This window comes from Melozone crissalis, unplaced genomic scaffold (genome assembly GCF_028551555.1).
Source record: "Melozone crissalis strain CALT ecotype California unplaced genomic scaffold, PUWL_Pcris_2 ptg000053l_1, whole genome shotgun sequence".
Taxonomy (NCBI): domain Eukaryota; kingdom Metazoa; phylum Chordata; class Aves; order Passeriformes; family Passerellidae; genus Melozone; species Melozone crissalis.
Window position 1 is genome coordinate 5,056,028 of NW_026535831.1, and position 19,569 is coordinate 5,075,596.

General features: G+C 46.3%; 1 protein-coding gene across 1 annotated transcript; it reads right to left on the reverse strand.

Moving 5' to 3' along the window:
• Positions 1 to 1,395: 1,395 nt before the first annotated feature.
• LOC128943682 (olfactory receptor 14J1-like) lies at positions 1,396 to 2,295 on the reverse strand. The gene is given in 1 exon segment (XM_054286557.1): positions 1,396 to 2,295. A coding segment is annotated over 1 exon segment (900 nt).
• Positions 2,296 to 19,569: the final 17,274 nt, after the last annotated feature.

Below are 19,569 nucleotides of genomic sequence, written 5' to 3' on the forward strand. Positions count from 1 at the left end.
GCAAGGGAGCAGCACCAGGCACTGCAGGAGCCTGCAGACAATTCCTGCAGCACTTGTAGGATGATCCTGCTCCCCAAGGGACGTTCCCATGGTGCCAAGTCAGGAACTGCAATGGGGAGTGGGGCCAGAGAGGAAAGGGCAAACAGGGATGGGCAGTTTGCAGGGCAGGTAACAGGGGTGGGCAAGAAGAAGAAATTTGTAGCAGGAAGAGTAAAGAAAGCCAAGGTGAAGCCAAGGAAATGCTCAGGGCAGTTTGGGGTTGACTGCCACGCAGCCCTGGCTCTGAGCAACAGCGTCTGCAGTGGGACAGGAAACTCCCAGCTGATGGGAACAAACTTTCTGGCTGACTGCAGAGGCCACGACAAAGCTGAGTGGTTTCCCTGGTGTCCCCCAGCCCTTGCTGGCCCCAGGGGCTGATGGCATTTGTGCCCCCTCAGGTTCATGTCCCCACACCAACAGCATGGGGGTGCTCTCCCTGCTGTGTGCAATGCAAACAGGGGCTGCTGAGCCAGTGCTGCCGTGTCTGTGCCTGCAAGGATGGGGCACCTGTGTGAGCTGGGGGAGAGGCCAGGGCTGCAGAGGGGGGATGTTGTTGGCAGCTCCATCAGGACGTTCTGGGACGCTGCCCTGGGCCGTCCAGCGCACTGGGGATGGATCAGCCCCTGCTCTGCTGCTCCTTCTCATCTCGCCCAGGGCCCTTGCAGAGCCCCAGCCATGCTGTTTGCCCCCAGCCTGCCCACGGCCAGCCTGGGCCTGCTCACGGGGGTTTTCTGTGCTGAGCATTGGCCTGGGTCGTGTTCTTGAGATGGCCTGGGCAAGGAGCCTGGAGCCCCCAGGGCCTGGCCTGAGGTGTCAGCGCTGCCCCAGCAGTGCCCATGGCCTGTCCCTGCTGCAGCCCCGGCACTGCCACCCCCAGGGCTGTGCCCGGCCCCGAGAGCACTCAGGCCCTGCAGCAACACCAGGGCCACCAGGGCAGCGGGGCAGGGCCACGGCAGCAGCACTTGCAACACCAAGTGCTGCTGCTGCTGGGCACAGCTGCTGGGCCAGCACTGATCTGCCCCAGCTCTGCACACAGACATTGCTGCTGCAGCTCCAGAGAAGGAAGAAAAAGGGCATCTCTGCATAAAACTCTGCTGGGACATCCTTTAGTTCCTTTAAATACACCGGGGGGGCAGCCTCTCATTGACACAGTCTGTGTCCACAGGGAAGGTGGAGAGAAACAAAATGAGAAATGGCACAAATAATGAACTTTTTCTATTGAAAAGATATAGTAAGTAAAACAAAGAAAAAGAAACTACAATGAAACAAAATAGATCAAAGATTACTTTTATTCCACATAATTGGCAGGATCGGGCAAGTATTTTAATGTTTCTGAAACCATCCAGTCATCAGTGTTCACACTGCAGCCTTCAGCTCCTGGTTCCTCAGGCTGTAGATGAGGGGGTTCAGGGCTGGCGGCACCACTGAGTACAGAATTGACAGAGCCAGATCCAGGGATTGGGAGGAGATGGAGGGGGGCTTCAGGTAGGCAAATGTTGCAGTGCTGATGAATAGGGAGACCACAGCCATGTGAGGGAAGCAGGTGGAAAAGGCTTTGTGCCGTCCCTGCTCAGAGGGGATCCTCAGCACAGCCCTGAAGATCTGCACATAGGAGAAAACAATGAACACAAAACAAACAAACATCAAACAACCGCTAACAGCAAGAAGCCCAAGTTCCCTGAGGTAGGATTGTGAGCAGGAGAGGTTGAGGATCTGGGGGATTTCACAGAAGAACTGTCCCAGGGCATTGCCATGGCACAGGGGCAGAGAAAATGTATTGGCCATGTGCAGCAGTGAATAGAGAAAGGCACTGGCCCAGGCAGTTGCTGCCATGTGGGCACAAGCTCTGCTGCCCAGGAGGGTCCCGTAGTGCAGGGGTTTGCAGATGGACACGTAGAGGTCGTAGCACATGACGGTCAGGAGGGAAAACTCTGTTTCAAGAAAGAAGATTAGTAGAAATAGCTGAGCAGCACATCCAGTGTAGGAGATGTTCCTGGTGTCCCAGAGGGAATTGTGCATGGCTTTGGGGACAGTGGTTCAGATCATGCCCAGGTCAGTGAGGGCCAGGTTGAAAAGGAAGAAGAACATGGGCGTGTGCAGGTGGTGGCCACAGGCTACAGTGCTGATGATGAGGCCGTTGCCCATGAGGGCAGCCAGGGAGATGCCCAGCAAGAGGCAGAAGTGCAGGAGCTGCAGCTGCCACGTGTCTGCCAATGCCAGCAGGAGGAAGTGGCTGATGGAGCTGCTGTTGGACATTTCCTGTGATGCCTTAGCATAGGGATCTTTAAAAAAAAATCATGGAATAATTGGTTTTGGAGAGGACTTAAAATATTCCAGCACAGCTTGGGGGCACTTTTCCCCCACTGCCTGCCCAGGGCTCTGCTGCCTGGAGCTGTCCCTGCCAGCAGCTGCTCCCCTGTGCCCAGGGCTGGGCCCTGCCAGTGCTGCCAGAGCCCAGCCCAGCCCTGGGGGCTCAGCTCTGCCCTGCAGACCCTTCCCAGCTCAGGCACTCCCTAGGGACAGCTCTGCTCTACAGGCTCTGATGGCAACATCACAGCAACCCTGAGGAGGCTGGAAAAGTGACACTGATGCTGCCTCTAAGGGGTCCTGTGATTATTTCTGCATTGCCTGGTTTATTAACATCTGAGAGAAAATATTTTGATTTTTCTCAGCATGAAGTGAGAGATGAATACCTATGGGCAATTTCCTATCATGGCAACCCAGAGTAGTAGAATAAAAAAGCAGGATTTTCCCTTTTATGCAGCCCCTGCCTTGCTGTGCTTCCTGTATAATCTACTTGGAAATGTTATGGAGTTAAATGTCAGGCTGGGAGCAGTCCTGAACAACGCATCATCCTCACCACACAAGGAGAACAATTCCAAGCCTTACCAGCTGTCTCCTTCCACCCGGATCTTGTCCCCCAGTGCTGGGAGCAGCTGCCAGGGCTGGCTCAGAGCTGTCCCTGGCAGGCAGCTGACTCCTTGCCCCAGCACAGCACCCTGGGCTGCAGGACCCTGCTCTGCATGACAGCCCTGGGCAGCCCTGGCTGCTCTGCAGAAGAGACAATCAGAGAATGTACTCACAGAGTCTGTAGGCATTAGGATGTTCCAGCTTTAGGAGATGGCTCCCGGAGCTGCAGCTGTTTTCTCCTGCAGCCAGAGGTTCCTGTGCCAAGGGCTAGCAGTGATTCTGCCCCAGGCACTTCTCAGCACCTTCCCATCCCTGACTGATTGAAGCTCTCTGTGCCTCTGTGCTGTGCCCAGGGTGGCTGCAGGCAGTGCCCCAGCCAGGCTGGGCTGGCAGAAGAGCTGCTCATCAAGAAAATGTGCTTTTGAAGCTCTTCTTGGTTATCAGGAGCTGCCGCTGTGCCTGGAGCCCAGCCCAGCTCAGCAGCACAGACACAGCACAAGGACTTTAATGAGCCTCTGGGGCTTTGTGCTCAGGCCCTGAACATCAGTCCCTGAGAGGGAGCTGAAGAAACCTCTCCAGAACTCCAAGTCAGAATCCAACTCCAAAATTTCTTGGACTTTTAATGGGTCCCACTGAAGAGCATGACTGAGAAAGTGTCCCCAGGCCCTAGGCTGAGCAGAGAACTAGAGACAGTGATGACAGGTGGGGACAAAGAGAAGCCAAGTCTTGGTGTCCTGGGGCACAGCAGGGTCTGTGCCAACAAGGGCTGTGAGGAGACACCTTGTCCTCAGGCACTGGGACCTCCTGGCACAGCCCCAGCCAGGCTGGGCACTGTCAGCCCCTTGTCCTGCCCTCAGCATCCCCCCCTAGCCCACATCCCATTGGCCTCAAGGATCTGCTGGAAGGAGTCCCTGGGGAGCCTTGCTCAGGAATGGCCCTGGGGGCTCCTTAATGCTTCCAGGGACTGCAGGTTTTTCAAAGGACTTTGGGTTTGGCTTTTGCCTTTGAGTCTCTGAGAGGTTTGTGCAATCATGGCCTCCAATTTTCTGCTGTAATTAGTCCCTTGGGAGGCTTTGTCAGTAACAACAATCAGTGGGGCTCATTAATGCTTTCAGATACTCGAAGTTTTTTAAGGTACTTTGGATTTTCCTTTCCACACTGAGTGTCCAAGCAGTTTTTGTGCCATCCTGGCTTCCAATTCTCTCCTCCAAGGAGTCCATGAGGAGCTTGTGTTGGGGATTGACCTCAGTGGGACCCATCGATTCCTCAAGACACTTTGGGGTTTTCTTCCAACTCTGACTCCAGGAAAGGTTTGTGAAATCTACTCTCAGGCCCTGAGCTTCAAGGGTTTAGCTCCAAATGCTCATTAGGGTCAAGCAATTTCTGACAAACCATGGATCTGCCTTTATTTCCCTCTGGTCTAGTTCAGTTCAGCAAGAAGTTTTCCTTTTACAGTTATGGAGAATATTTCAAAGAGCTTCTATGAAATAGGCAATTCTTTTTTAAAGAGTGTATTTTATTGCTGTTCTCTTTAAAGAAGATGTGATTGCAGCATTCTTAATTGATATTGATGTAGGGCCGCTCCTAAGGAGGTCTGGCCAGGTCAGTGAAGTTGTACCTTGGAGCTGACTCAGTGTAGATAACCTTGCCTCACATTCCCAAACCCCATGTGAGAAACTATTTTTACTTTCAAGAATTTAAATGCTTTATTAAGGCCTTTTCAAAATACAACAGAAGACTGAATAAAGAAAAGAATACAGCACTGGGAGCAAATTATTCAGTCACTGTGTGCTCATCTACAAAATGGATGTTCTGTCCTTTATACCTCTAGCCCCTCCCAAAGTCTTGTCAATCGACTCCTTCTCTGTCCAGTGGTGGAGATCACTGTCTTACACCTTGATTGGAGCTCAGGTACTGCCATAGTAACAAGCCCACCCTCCCAAATGCCCCATCTACTGAGGCCATCCTGTGATAACAATGCAATGGGGAGGGGACGGATAACTATACATCTACAAAACTTCTCTTAACATATATTTAATATTCACCTCTTAATTGTGAGAGTCAGCCGTAGGATTACTCATCTATAACAAGCCCCCCTTTTCTTTTTCTCTAAGTCATTTTGCTCAAACAATTAAGTAAAAACTTTCTCTCTCTCTTGAATGAGTCATACCAGCATCTATAAATATAGGCAAGGACAGTGGGAACAGGAGAAAAAATGTCAGGTTTTCCTTAGACACACTTATTTGGAATGGACAAAAGGGCATCCCAGAGGTCCAGTATGGCTTTGACTCCGATCTACCACACCTATGTGGCTGCTGCCCATAGTTGGTGTGTTTAGGAGTGAGTAAAGAGGCCAACTTGGTCCTGCTCTCCAGTCCCTGTTGAATTAAAAGACAACTGAGGAATGATAGAGGTCTGGTATGGCCTTTTGTCCCTACCTTCCCATGCCTACAGGGTTGCTACCCACAGCAGGGCTATGGAGCCTTCTTGGTAGCAAACAAAGGGGCCAAGTGGTCTTTCTATCCTTCCTTTGTCTTATTTTCTTAAAGAAGATGTCCCATTACCTTTTACAGCCCCATGTATACTTCCCCTCAAGAGATGCTGGTAATTCTCACCCATGAAAACAGGAAGACAGTTCTCAAGCTGGTTGGTGGAAGCTTGACTCTACTTTTTGGGCATTTTGGTGTTTTTCTGGTTTTCTCTCAGTCTCTTCTTGAGAGTCAATCTTGTTTCACCCAACCTGGATGTTACAATCTGTCGACGGAAGGAGACCCGGACACCAATTGGTTCATCACAGATCCGATTTATTGATCGCTACAGCGGGTTAAATACAGTTCATAATAAACTTCATACATATTGCAAAAGCTGAGCTCAGGATTGGTTAGTTACATATCAGCAACTACGCCTACTTCTGCATTTTTGTGGTTATTCTTTTGATACTTTCTGCATATTTTCAGCAAGAATCTCACTTCCCTATCCTCATGTTGCGGCAAGGGCATCATGTCCTTGCCTGTCATTGGTCACTGCTGACTTCCCTTTCAAGCTTAACCAGCGGCATTATGTCAACATGGTCTTTCTCAGCTAACCAACTGTTAACAAAACTCTCCACATTTCCCCTGTTTTCTTCTTGAGCAAGAAGACTAGTCTGCCAGGTTTTTGCTATCATACGGCTGACCATGTTTTGAATACAATTAAAGACACAAGGCAAAATAAGCAAAAACATTAAAATTACACCCAGTAGCCCTATAGCATATGTCACAAGGTTCCTCAGCCATGGCCCAAGTCCTAAGCTATTAAGCCATTCGTCAATTCCTAAACCTTCTTCTTCCTTGAGATTGTGAAGTCCCTGTTGCAGTTCTTTTATCTTAGTGTGAATGGACACTGAATGATCAGACAAATTAATGCAACACATTCCCTCAAACTCTTCACATCCATGCCCTTGTGCTAAGAGCAAAAAGTCTACAGCAGCTCTATTTTGCAAAACAGCATGGTTAACACTCTGCACATCTGTGGTTAGCATGTGTAGAATTTGGGATGTCTTGTTTAGCTCATCCTTTGCCCAGCACCCTAATTGCTTTGCTAAATTCATAGCTTTATTGGCAGATCCTCCTGGCAAGATAGTTGAAACTACTACTTGTTTGAATGTACCCCAAAACTGTGGATCTCCTACCTGACTGCAGTCTAAGTCATGTATGCTACGTCTCTTCCTGTTTGAATTTTGACTCAGCTGCATTAGCAAGGACACCTTAGGGTGAAACAATGACAATTTTCCCAAATAACAGGGTCTGCCCTGTGGTTTAGCTGGTATACCATTCCACGCCCTGTCTCCACAAATTAAAAATATTCCTGTGGGTAATTTCATTGGTGCCGTGATATTTGAGCCGTTACATTGACTGTAATGCTGCGGAGAGAATTTACTCAAATTCAGGGATGAATCTAAGGTGGCCCATGTTTCTTTAGGTTCATTTAAATTCTGGGCATCCAAGGGTTCGAAACTAAACCATCCGCCAGCTGTAGTGTTAGACATACTGGCGTTTGTACTTCCAAAAAGATCCAATTCCTCAGGAGGAGAATGCAAAAAGTGTTAAGTGATTGGATTAGGAAACATTGGCGATAGCCATCACTCTGACTTACAGTATACCCTTGTTGTGCTGGCAATTTGATGTTTGACATGTTATGCATGCATAAAGTTCGATTATTTATTAAACTGCAAAATTCTCCAGGAGACCACACCAGAAGTCCCACCAGGCATGTTCGAAATGGATTAGTAACCCCTCCAAGACTAAGACAAAGCGATGATCGGTTAATTTGATTAGCAAGTGTTACCCATAGATTTTCTCTTGGCTGACTAAATGTTGGAGAGTTTTTCAAGAATGACTTAAAGAAAAGGCCATGAGACATACAATTGAGAGAAAAGTATAGGGGAAAAGTAAAGCAGTTTCTAACAGTTCTCAGCCTTCTGATTTCTATAAACAATTAGACTCTCTTTATAAACAATAAAGTTCTCAGGCTGTCTTCCCATAACAAGAAGAACACCGTCTCTGGGAAAAGCTGGCACCCTGAGAACTGATGAAGAAGTTTTGGGAACACTGGTTCTGTTTTTAATAAACAATTGTAGGTATTCTAAAACAAGAGGAGTGGTTAGAAATTTCTCTGTTAGCCTATCATGACATTGGATTACAGAATATGCATGAAGTTCATTAGTACTGTTATATAAGGTGATTGATTGATCAATAAAGTTGGAGTTCGATGCATTAAAGGATGGTCGTCTCCCCTTCATCTCCAACAAATAGTGACCCCGACGTGATACCGAACCACGATCGAACGCTCTTGGGGATTGCGAAAAACCACGGGAGGTGAGGACTTGTCCAGGTTCCGAGGAGCAGCTGCGGAACGGCTTTAAGCACGAATACAAAGCAGATAAAAGTCGCCGAGACGTGCCGGGCCCCAAGCGACCTTATAGAAGAGTCTTGGCTGGTACGTGTGGCCGACGCCGGAGGTGCTGCAGAGCGCGCTCATTTATATAGGTATGGACCGGCAAGCCGCATATGAACTTTTTATAACTTTTCTGCAAAAGAGGCAGATTAAGGGAATTGATTTACAGAATGAATTACCGCGTCTTTTAGTTTATGGTGTAGAGAGGGGAATCTTTGTTAATCCTCATATAGTTCACGTATTGTCTGAGTGGCGTAAATTTGGTGATTTATTGTGGCAGGCTAGTTTAGATGATGATAAAACTGCCAGGAAGTTGGGTAAATTATGGCGGGTCGTTAACACCGAGCTCTTACAGTTTCAAGCTGAAAAAAGGGCTGCGCACCAGGCTTCTGCAGCTCATGACCGTAATAAGGACTATGATCGAGACACGGAGTTGGATAAGGATTCGGGCACTCCCCTTGGCCCTGCATCGAGGACGGTTTTATTACCAGCCTCGCCGCCTCCTTTAGCAAGCCAGGCTTCCAGCCAGGCTCCGAGCCAGGTTTCGGGCCAAGCTTCACAGAGCACTGTATTACCCGTTTCGCCGCCTCCTTTAACAAGCCAGCCCCCCCTAATGGGTCAAGCTCCACAGGACGGTTTATTGCCCTTAACGAGCCGCGCTCCGCAGGGTGCTTTATTGCCCGCTTTGCCGCAGGCTACACAGAGCGCCTCTGACTCTCCCGTATCTGCTATCTCACAGCAGCCGGGGCCACAAACGTATACTCCGTTCCCAAAAAGCAATCAGTCGGTCCCTAGGTCGGAAAACGATTTGGCGGTGACGATTGCCAGGGATAGAAGAGATGCGTGGGCTGCCCTGGCCAAAGATGCCATGGAAAAGGGAGATCAGGAGCTAATGAGCATGGCTAACGAACTGGCTTGTCCAGTTGTTTTTACCCCTCAGGCGGGGAGGGGATTTCAGGCGACGATCAGTGCTCTTGACTGGAAAATGTTATCTCAATTGCGAGCTACTGTTAGTCAGTTTGGATTTAAAAGCGAACCAGCCAGGCAAATGCTCGACTATATTTTTGACACTAGCATTCTCCTTGTTAATGATTGTCGTGGCATAGTGAAATTAATCTTTACCCAATGTCGTGGTTTGACCGGAAATGGGACATCTGGGATATTTTGTTTTGCTGTGATTACCAATGGGTAATTGGAATTTAAGATGGGCACTTAGTTTGACCAGTGGGACATTTGGATCCGCCTCTTGAGACTACGAACTCAAGGGGTTAAAAGCAGGGCTCTTGGCCTTCGGGGCCCTCTTGGGATTTCCGGCGTGAAGAAGTCTCTCCCCCGGCCCAGTTGCTGGCTGGGCTGGGGGAGGGGAAAGCCACGTGGGCCATCTACGGTAGGCCCGGGTTCGGAGGAAGGGTGGCAGACCCTTGAGCGACCAGTTTATTCCCCCCCCCCCCCCCCCAGAGAATGCAGCCCGTGCTCGAACTGTATATCTTGAAACTTGATATCATGTGCCGGCAGGCAGCACGGCTGGGAGTAGAAAGGGGGGGGGGGCAGCGGGCAGTCTGGCCGCCTGGGAGAGCTTTTAACCCTTTGGGGAATGAAGGCTTCACAGAACATTCCCTTTCCTGGGAAAGGGACAGGAGTGGAAGATGAAGGAAGAAAATTAGGCCAGTAAGGAGGGTCTGGCAAAGGGAGAAGAGAGATGTTGAAGGAATGGAGGAAGATGGAGTGGCAGTTTTTGCTGGACTCTTTTTTGTTGTATTTCCATGGACTGTTTCCTGGTGAGGCAGAGGCTGTATTGCAGGGGGAAGCGGAGGCTCGGCGTCAAGAGAGTTTGGTTTTGAGACCCCTCGGCCCCAGGGGGTATAGAAGACATGGGGGGGACAGAGGTCCCAGGATTGTGACTGTACTCTGCTTGGAACGAGACGAGGCATTCTTAAAAGGCCCTGAAGGCAGGCCCCTGCCCCATCCCATGCCAGGTGGTGAGAGCACCTCGGCATGGAAAGGAGATGTCACGAGATATCAAGATACCGGGCGGATTGCTGATTGTGACAAGAAGTCCGTGGCACAAGGAAGGACTCCGTCTATCCCTTATGAGCTGAAGATTTGATTTTTTTTTCAAAGGGTGGTGCCAGACCGAGTGTGGATAATTTTTTGGGAAATGTAAATGTGTTTGGGAATTTGGTGGGAGGAGGATAAGGAAGTGTTTCTGTGTAGTTCTCATTCTCCTTGTTTTTTCCCCTGTGTGTGTGTAGGTTAGTAATTGTGTGTGTAGTTTAGTTAATAAACTTCTCTTTATGTTTAAGTTGGAGCCTGCTTTGCTTATTTCCTGGCCACATCTCACAGCAGATATCAGGTAAAAGGTATATTTATGGGGGCCTTGGCTTTGCCAGGCCTAAACCATAACACCCAACATCAGCAATTGCTGTTTAATGCCCATTGGCAAGGGCTCGTCAATGAGTGCGTAGCAGTTCAGAGACAGCCAGGCGACCCCCTGCATGGTGTCACTATAAATGAGCTAATGGGTCTGGGGCCCTTCCTTCGAACTGAGGCGCAAGCTTTAATAGGCCAGGAAAAGTGCCGGGAAGCAATGAGGTTAGTCAGACTCGCAATAGAAAGAGTAAAAGAACCCGGAGGCATACCAGTGTATATGGGAATTAAGCAAGGCAAAGATGAGACATTTGGCGCTTTTGTTGATAGAGCTGCGGCTGCAATTGAGAGAGCCGGAGTAGCAGAATTTATGCGCGAGGCTCTCCTTAAACAGTGTTGTATTCAAAATTGTAACTCTGCTACTAGAAACATACTTAACACTCTAGGTGCAAATTGGACTATAGAGGAGGCATTAGAAAGGATGGCTCTTATACCAACCGGACAACAGGCTCTTGTAGTAGATGCAATAAAACAGTTAGGAGTAGGCTTACAAGAACAAGCAAAGTCCTCTCAAACTCAGGTGTTAGCCGCTCTTGCACCTCTTCACGCGTCAGCTGCGTTTGCAACATCAAATAAAGAGGGCCGCACGAAATGCTGCGAAGGCACGGGCCACTTGCGCCGGGAATGCCAAGCACCTTCAGAAGCCATCGCTGCATCATCGGTACCTTTTCGTGCCCCTAACCCGACACCACAGGGAGCCACCGCGGGCAAAGCTGAACCGCCGAGAAGGGAGTGACCCGCAGCGCAAAGCAGAGATGAATTAGTAGAAGGATTTAACAGGACTTTGGACTTATAGTTACGGTAAAGGGATTTTCCATATGGTTTACGGATTAACGGAAATGTGTGAATTCGGTGATTTATGGTAGAATTGCAGTGCTGTGCTACTCCGAACTCGGCACGGGCGCGCCGGAGGCAGCGGCGGGAAAATCAAAAGCCGCCGCCGCAGGAGCCGCCGCGCGGGAGCGGCCGTGCCGCCCCGAGAACGGAGCCACCGCCGCAGAAACCAAGCCGCGCCATGCCGGAAGTGAACAAAGAGCGCCGCGGGGGGAGCGACCGGAGCCGCATCACCCTCATGTGTGAACTGGGGGCCAGATGTCCACGGGCGGCCAGTTGCTGCTTGGGAACAGTAACTGGACATCAGAGAGCAGGTGATGGAGGAGCAATCATGCTGTGCATTGATAGTTTTCGTCCTGCTGTTTAGATCGACCGACATCTTTTCTGGGCTCTGTTGAGCGTCCAGGGCCATCCATTTTCAGGGCTAGTTGATTCGGCAAGTGAGTGGTCACACACTCCTTAGCGGATTCCGACTTCAGAGTGCTTTTTCGAGCGGGAGCGCTTCTCCCTCCGCCCCGTAGCCGGCAGGAGCTACAGTTTGAGATCTAACAGCCGTAATAATCGTGACTCTTGTCAACAAAAGAAAAGATTCCTATTGCAATTAAAAGACCCGTGAAACTAAACAAGCGACACCAAGGACTATTGCTGTCAGGATGTTTTTCACCTAAGTTAGAGAGATCTTTTGTTCTCCCCAGCACAGACTGTAAAGCAGAGGTCGGCGTGAATGAATGCAGGAGTCGGGTTTCGGCCGATTTGGCTCGGCATTGGTTATGCTGTCTTGGAAACACCTGTATTAGCAGAGACTTTAAACATTAGAAGCCCGGATGGCTGGGCCGGTGGAACATTAGACTTTAAAGCTGTGTTTTGAAAAACTTAAAAATGTTGAGATGTGTTGGATTGATTGTATGAGTGAGATGTTGTGAGTGTGTTTTTGGTATAAATGCTGCAGCAAAAAACGTGAGAAAGGTTGTTTTAGTTGAGTGTTTTGGAATCGGGCCCGTGGGTGAGTTATAGTGAATGCCATATATTATTTCTATAGTAAGTTTTATCTGTTATTAAGTAGTTTAAGTTGGGTTATCAATTAAGTGCCATTAAATGTTAAGGTTAAGTTTGTTGAGTTTGTTTTCGGTTGGGTTCGAGGTCTTCTAAGTTTAAATTATATATAGGTTTGAGTTGTGTGAGATTTAAAGAAAATTAAATTTTGTTAAGTATTATTAAGTAAGTTAAGTTAGATTCTGTTAAGTTTGAATTAGATTTAAGTGATTTTACATGATTTGCAAATAAGTCTGTTAAGTCAAATATTTTAAGTGCTTTAAATGCATACTATCTTTTCACCACTCCAAATTAACAAAGGACTGAGAATCGCCCAGTTGATGCCATTTGAGCCAAGTGACTAAAGGATTACTAACTGAAAACTGACTTTGAACATTTCTGGGAAGCTCATGAAAAAAGGTGGATGTGATAACTTCAAGGACAGAAAGAATCATTTTCAGGCTTGTTTACGTCTCTCCAGGTTGCATGAATGAAAACAGCTAACAGCTTTCTTTTCTTAGTCCAATTACCACCTGTCGTGCAATGCCTGATAAGGCCATAACGCGCCGTTGCCGGATGACCAGAGAACTGATTGACATTATAGAATCATTATCATCTTTACATATACGAGGACTGGCAAAAGAGGACTGTCTTGAATGTCACAGCCCAAATTGTGCTGCTTGGGTTGCACTGTGTTGTGGGGGTTGTGATCAGTTGTTACTTTTTCATTTATGGTGCCACACCTGTAATTATAGGCACATCTGGGAACATAATTGGAAGCAGGCACTACGGAATGAGACAGGGCTAAACACTGCTTCAGCTTCAGACCTTTATAAATCTCATGAGCAAAAATCTTAGCTTATTATCAGTGGGAGGTACAGTGTATTTTGAAAAGGGGTTAAAGCTCAAAGTGCATCATATATAGCCTCGATAGGGTGTAGAAAACTGGTGCCTTTAACACAACATTCTGTTGTAGGTCCTATAAGAGGAGATCCCAATTAAGCATTAGATAACTGCATTAGAAGGTTACAAAGGTGTGGTTTTCAGGTGTCAGGAACAGTAAGGTAAAAAACTGAGAAGAAAAAGAAGGTCAATATAAAAACACAGAAAAATAAAGTTCACTTTTGTTATATTGCTCAGTATAGTAGTAGCTGAAGAATTAAAGGTAGCACATTTTAGTCAACCTAGAGATAATGTATGGATAACACTTGCTAGACAGATTAATCAGTCATTGCTTTGTCTCAGCCTTGGAGGAGTTACAGCTTTGATTACTCTAAATTTCAAAGGATGAGTCAGCATAAACAGACATGGGCTACTCTGGATTCATCTCTAAACCTGGAAATAGTGTCCAAACAGCTTTATAACCAGTGTAAAGGCTCTACTATTATGACACCTAAGATATTTTTAATTTGCGGAGATAGAGCCTGGAATGGAATACCAGCCCAAGCGCAGGGTGGATCTTGTTATTTAAGCAAGTCACCATTTTTCCACCTCTGAGCACTGGTTCTGATCCTTCTCCACAGGATCACATTTCTGACACTGAGTGTCCTGTTTATCCTCAGGCCTTTGGTGCAGCTGAGCCCTGGCAGAGCGGGGTCTGCACTTCTCTCGACATCTGGTAATGCCTCCTCCACAAGAGTTTCTATGAGGAAAAACTTCACCATTATCTTACCTTGTTGCATTCAAAAAGATGGTTGGTAGGATGGTAGAGAAAACCTGGCAACCTAACCACTTTTCTCTCAAAGAAAAAAACAGGGGAAATGTTGGAGAGTTTTTCAAGAATGACTTAAAGAAAAGGCCATGAGACATACAATTGAGAGAAAAGTATAGGGGAAAAGTAAAGCAGTTTCTAACAGTTCTCAGCCTTCTGATTTTTATAAACAATTAGACTCTCTTTATAAACAATAAAGTTCTCAGGCTGTCTTCCCATAACAAGAAGAACACCGTCTCTGGGAAAAGCTGGCACCCTGAGAACTGATGAAGAAGTTTTGGGAACACTGGTTCTGTTTTTAATAAACAATTGTAGGTATTCTAAAACAAGAGGAGTGGTTAGAAATTTCTCTGTTAGCCTATCATGACATTGGATTACAGAATATGCATGAAGTTCATTAGTACTGTTATATAAGGTGATTGATTGATCAATAAAGTTGGAGTTCGATGCATTAAAGGATGGTCGTCTCCCCTTCATCTCCAACAACTAAAATGTGTTATTCCTACTGCTTCACTCGCTACAGCATTGAGCAATATAATAAAAACAAACCTCATTTTTCTCTCTTCTTTCCCTGTTTTTCCTTTCTTTGCTGTCTTTTACCTGGTTTGCTAGAACGGCTAATGCGGTCCTGAGTCAGTCTTTGAATACACTGATCTAATTCGAAATCAGCATCCTTACTTACAGGTATAGCGTCAGGTAGGTTTAAAGGCAAATTAGCTTTACAGCGAGCTGCTATGATGCGTGAAGCTCTAGTAATTACAAATTCTCTAAATACTTGCTGCAACTTCCACCTAATATATGCTATAGCCACTTGTTCTGCACTCTCATAAAGTTGTAATCCTGACCTTCCTGGTAGGCCAGTACTTTGCTCAAGAGCTCTATACCAGGAAGAATCTCGAATCCAGTTCCCAAAACAAGGTCTACACCATAAATATCCTATTGTGCTTTGTGAGTACAAATAAACCTTATTGCAATCTGCACAAGGCAAAGTTACCCATGCATAGCACTTATCATTATCCTTTTTACAAACATAGCAAGGAAGTGAACATAAGAAAGGATCAGTATTAAAGTTCGTCTCTATGACCCAATCCAACCAGTTCAATGGTGGTGATTACAAAGCTTCTTCACCTTTTTTACTATATGAGGCTAACAGTTCAAGCTCTTTCTTTAGTGCAAAGCCTATCTTATTTCATAATCGTTGTTCGTTATCTTCTTCAACAACTACACCCTCCCACCAGGCAGGGTCCCATATGTGTAAAATTGCCCTAATCATAGAAAACTAATTAGCAATCACTGATAGCCTTATTCAGATGAGGTCATTCCCTTTCTTGCCTTCTTTTTCTTATCTGTCTTCAATCTTGCTGCTCCCAATTTCACTGGTCCTGTTACTTGCAAACTCAATTTTTGCAACTTTTCAATGCAACAGTCTAATGCTCTTTCAGGATCCCCCCTGATGGGTCCTACAATTGAATGCTGCGTTAGGGGTACTAATTTTCTACACCTTACAGAGACTAAGCGTGATTTACTTTGAACCTTGACTCTAGTCACAATACGTTGTACATCCCATCGGTAATAAGCAAGAATTTGCTGTTCAGGAGACTCATAAAGATTTAAAGCTGCATATGTATTTTGCCCCGTTTGTCTCCTTAATTCATCCTGCCAGCTTTCACCCCATGTGTACTCGTACTGGCAAGTATTACACCACAAACCCAATAATAATGATTGTTCTATCCAAAAAGTTCTACCACAACCCCCACAACGTAGGGCTATCCAAGCAGCACAATGTGGATTGTGACAGTCAAGGCAATTTTCATTTGCTGGACCTGTTAAGCGAAAGGTTGATAATGAGTCAATAAAACAAATCAGCTCCTGGGCCGTCCGGTAGTGATGCGTCAGTGCTTTGTCCACCGCTTTCGAGTATCCCTTCAGTTGTAACAGTAGCGGTCGTAGGACTAGAGGCAGTTTCTTCCCCAGTCGCTCCTTGTCCTCCTCCATGAGGTTGTTCACCACATGCTGCATCAAAAACAGGTTTAGTCCACTTAGCAGGCACCCACAAAGGCCCTGTAGGTGAGGAAACACAAAGATACCCACGACCCCAGTATAACACTTTTGCAGGTTTTTCCCATAATCCTGTACTCGGGTTCTTATACTTAACCTAGACCTCCGTTTCCTTAGTAATTTCCTGACCTGACCTCGGGTGATGTTTAATTGCAGGGGGGGTATCATCTTCCCCAAAAATACAAAAATGGTTGATCACATACAGAACCTTAGCCAAACATACTTGTGGGTCTCTTAAATCTTGATGCTTTTCAATATACTGCTTAAGGGTGCCGTTTGCTCTTTCCACTATTGCCTGTCCAGTAGGGGAGTATGGAATACCTGTCCCATGCTTAACGGACCACTGATTCAAAAATTTCTGGACCCTAGCACGTACATAAGCTGGACCATTATCCGTTTTGATACTCTTTGGGACTCCCATAACAGCGAAGCAACTTAACAGGTGCCTGATAACATGTATAGCTTTTTCTCCTGCCTGAGCCGTAGCCCATATGTAATGACTATATGTATCTACAGTGACATGCACATACTTAACTCTACCAAATCTAGCTACATGCGTAACATCCATTTGCCATTTCTCATTTATTTCTAAACCTCGAGGATTAACTCCCATGCCTAAACCTATTCCCCCATTATGATAACTACATATTGGACATGCTCTAACAATGGCCTTAGCTTCTGACAAACTCAGCTCAAAGTTCCTTGCTAATCCTTTTGCATTTTGATGATATCTACTATGTGCTTCTCTGGCCAATGTATGCTTATCAACAGGACAAGAGTTATCAATGGGTAAGGTAACCAATTTGTCTGCACGTTCATTCCCTTCTCCTAAACCTTCCGACCATTTATGGCTCCTAATATGAATCACAGAATACGCTGCATTTCTCTCCCGTAAAGCTTTCCTTAATTGTACCAGTAACTCATACAATCGTTTATTATTCACTGCCTTAATTGCTGCTTCCTCTATTCGTCTGACTACTCCTGCGACATACATAGAGTCTGTGACCACATTTAAAGGCTCCTGTAAGTTGGACACTGCCCATACTACTGCTAACAATTCCAGAGTTTGTAAGCTATCTGCAGGGTCTGCTGTAAGGAGTTGATGCTTCCATTGTCCTTTCTCTTACCAGGTGACAGCAGCACGCCTTGATTTCTTTCCTGCATCTGTAAAAGCTGTAATAGCTCCTTCTATGGGGTGTTCTTCTCTCAATGGTCGGGTGATCCAGTTCCATTCTGTCATCCATTGCAAAACTCTGGGCACTAATTTGCTGGTCTCTACTTTAGCAGATGATGTCAATAATGCTTCCTGTAAATCCTTTGAATTAATCAAGTACCAGTCCAGGGTTTTTTTTTCCATAGGCAATCTAATGGTAGCGGGTTCTCGACCATCCACTTCAGTAATTGTGAGACGCCCTTTTTCAATTAACGCAGCCAATTGTTCGATTTTTGAAAATATTGTTTTCTTATGTTGTAGTGGTGGTGACAACCATTCCAAAACCCTTATCTCCCCCATTTTCTTTTGTTGTTGAGAGAGAGCACCAAGCAAGTGGCAAGGGCTATTCCAGATGGTAAGGTCAATGGGGTAGTCAAGTTGTCGACGAGACACATACCCTTGTTGTACACAGTTACTAATTTGCTGCAAGGCAAGATGGTGCTCCTTTGTCAGGTATACAGGAGTAGTGGGGCCAACACCCTTTAACAAAGGCCGTAGGGTTTCTAACAAGTGGTTTGGTATTCCCACAATGGGCTTTAACCACTGTAAGTCTCCCAGCAACTTCAGTGCATCATGCAGAGTCTTAATGTCTAATTGTAATTCCAATTTTTGAGGTATTACTATTTGATCCATTAAAGTCCATCCCAAATATTTCCATGGCTTCGTGGTCTGAATTTTCTCTGTAGCAATAACAAACGAATATGCTGCAAGAGTATCTCTAATGCTGTCAATCTGCAAAGAGGAAAATGGTTGTTTCTGTGCAAACAAAATATCGTCCATGTAATTATATATTATAGTTGCTGGCCACTTGCGACGTAGTGGCTGTAATGCAGCAGCAACATAAAGCTGACACAATGTGGGACTATTGTGCATGCCCTGTGGTGATACCGTCCATTCAAATCTTTTGTCTGGTTCTCCACGATTTATTGCCCGTAAAGTAAAAGCAAATCTCTTCATGTCATCAGGATACAGCCCAATAGTGAAAAAACAATCCTTTAGATCAATAATTAAAAGTGGCCAGTGTTCTGGGTTCATAGCTGGATTTGGAAGACCAGGCTGTAAGGCCCCCATTGGTTCCATCTGTTCATTTACAGCTCGTAAATCATGTAACAAACAGTATTTCCCTGATTTCCTCTTGATTACAAAAATAGGTGTATTCCAAGGGCTCATAGAGAGTCATAGGTGTCCCTGTGTGTATTGTTCCTTTACCAATTCATGGGCGTGCATAAGACTCTCCCCTTTTAAAGGCCTTTGCTTAACCATCACCAGTATATCCGTTTTCCAGGTGAGTGGAATGGGGAAAGTCCAAGCCATGGCAATTACCCCAAAGGGTGATGGTTAGTTAACGCCACTCCCAATTGTGTTAAAATGTCCCTTCCAATTAAGCAAGAAACTGTAGGAGGCAATTGAACAACTGAAAACACAGCAGACACTTGTTGATTATCAATGCACACCGACAAAGGCGGCGATCTGCTTGCTAATGTAAATCCTCCTACTCTGGTGAGCATGTTTGATGATGGGAATAGAGGCCAATGTTGTGGCCACGCTTCTGGAGAAATGATGCTGGTATCTGCTCCTGTATCCAATAATCCATAAAGGGTTATGCTTTGATGTCCATGGGTAATCTCAACTTTTTGTTTTGGTCTATTTTGTAAATCCACAAAGTTAAAAGTGTAACACCAGTAGAGCCAAAACCCTTCTCATTCCTTGTTTGCCCAGTAAATGATGGTATACCAGATGTCATTTGTGATAGCGGTACCAATTGTGCGATGCGTTGTCCTTTTGTTATTTTAATCGGGGGATAAAGGGTGTAAACCATGATTTGTATTTTCCCTGTATAGTCCGCATCAATAACACCAGGCAATACAAATAATCCCAGCATGGTTGTTGAGGAACATCCTAGTAACAATGCTCCACATCTTTGTCCATTTAATATAAGAGGACCTTTTACTCCAGCTGGTATCCTCTCAGGCCGGTTCGTGATTAACGTGACGTCTACTGCTGCTGATAAGTCCAAACCGAGGCTCCCTGCTGTTGCTGGTTGCAGACAGGAGGTGGCAGTGATGTTACGGCGGCAGCTGGTGTCTCTGATGTCACGGCGGCAACTTGTGTCTGGGCGCGGCCCCCCTGCTCGCTCCTCCGATCGTTTCCCAACCGGCGCTTACAAGCCGCAGAATTGTGAGAGCTAGATCGGCAGCTTGGACACCATATACCAGTTGCTCGACATCCTCGGCGCATATGTCCCCCATTGCCGCATCGGTAACACTTGATGAACGGTCTCGAGCCTCCTTGAGTAACCGCCAGTGAGCCACTTTGGAGAGGAGCAAGAGCAGCTAACACCAGATTCGGAGTAGACTCTGCTTGCTTTTGCAACCCTAATCCTAATTCCTTTAAAGCTTCTGCTATAAAT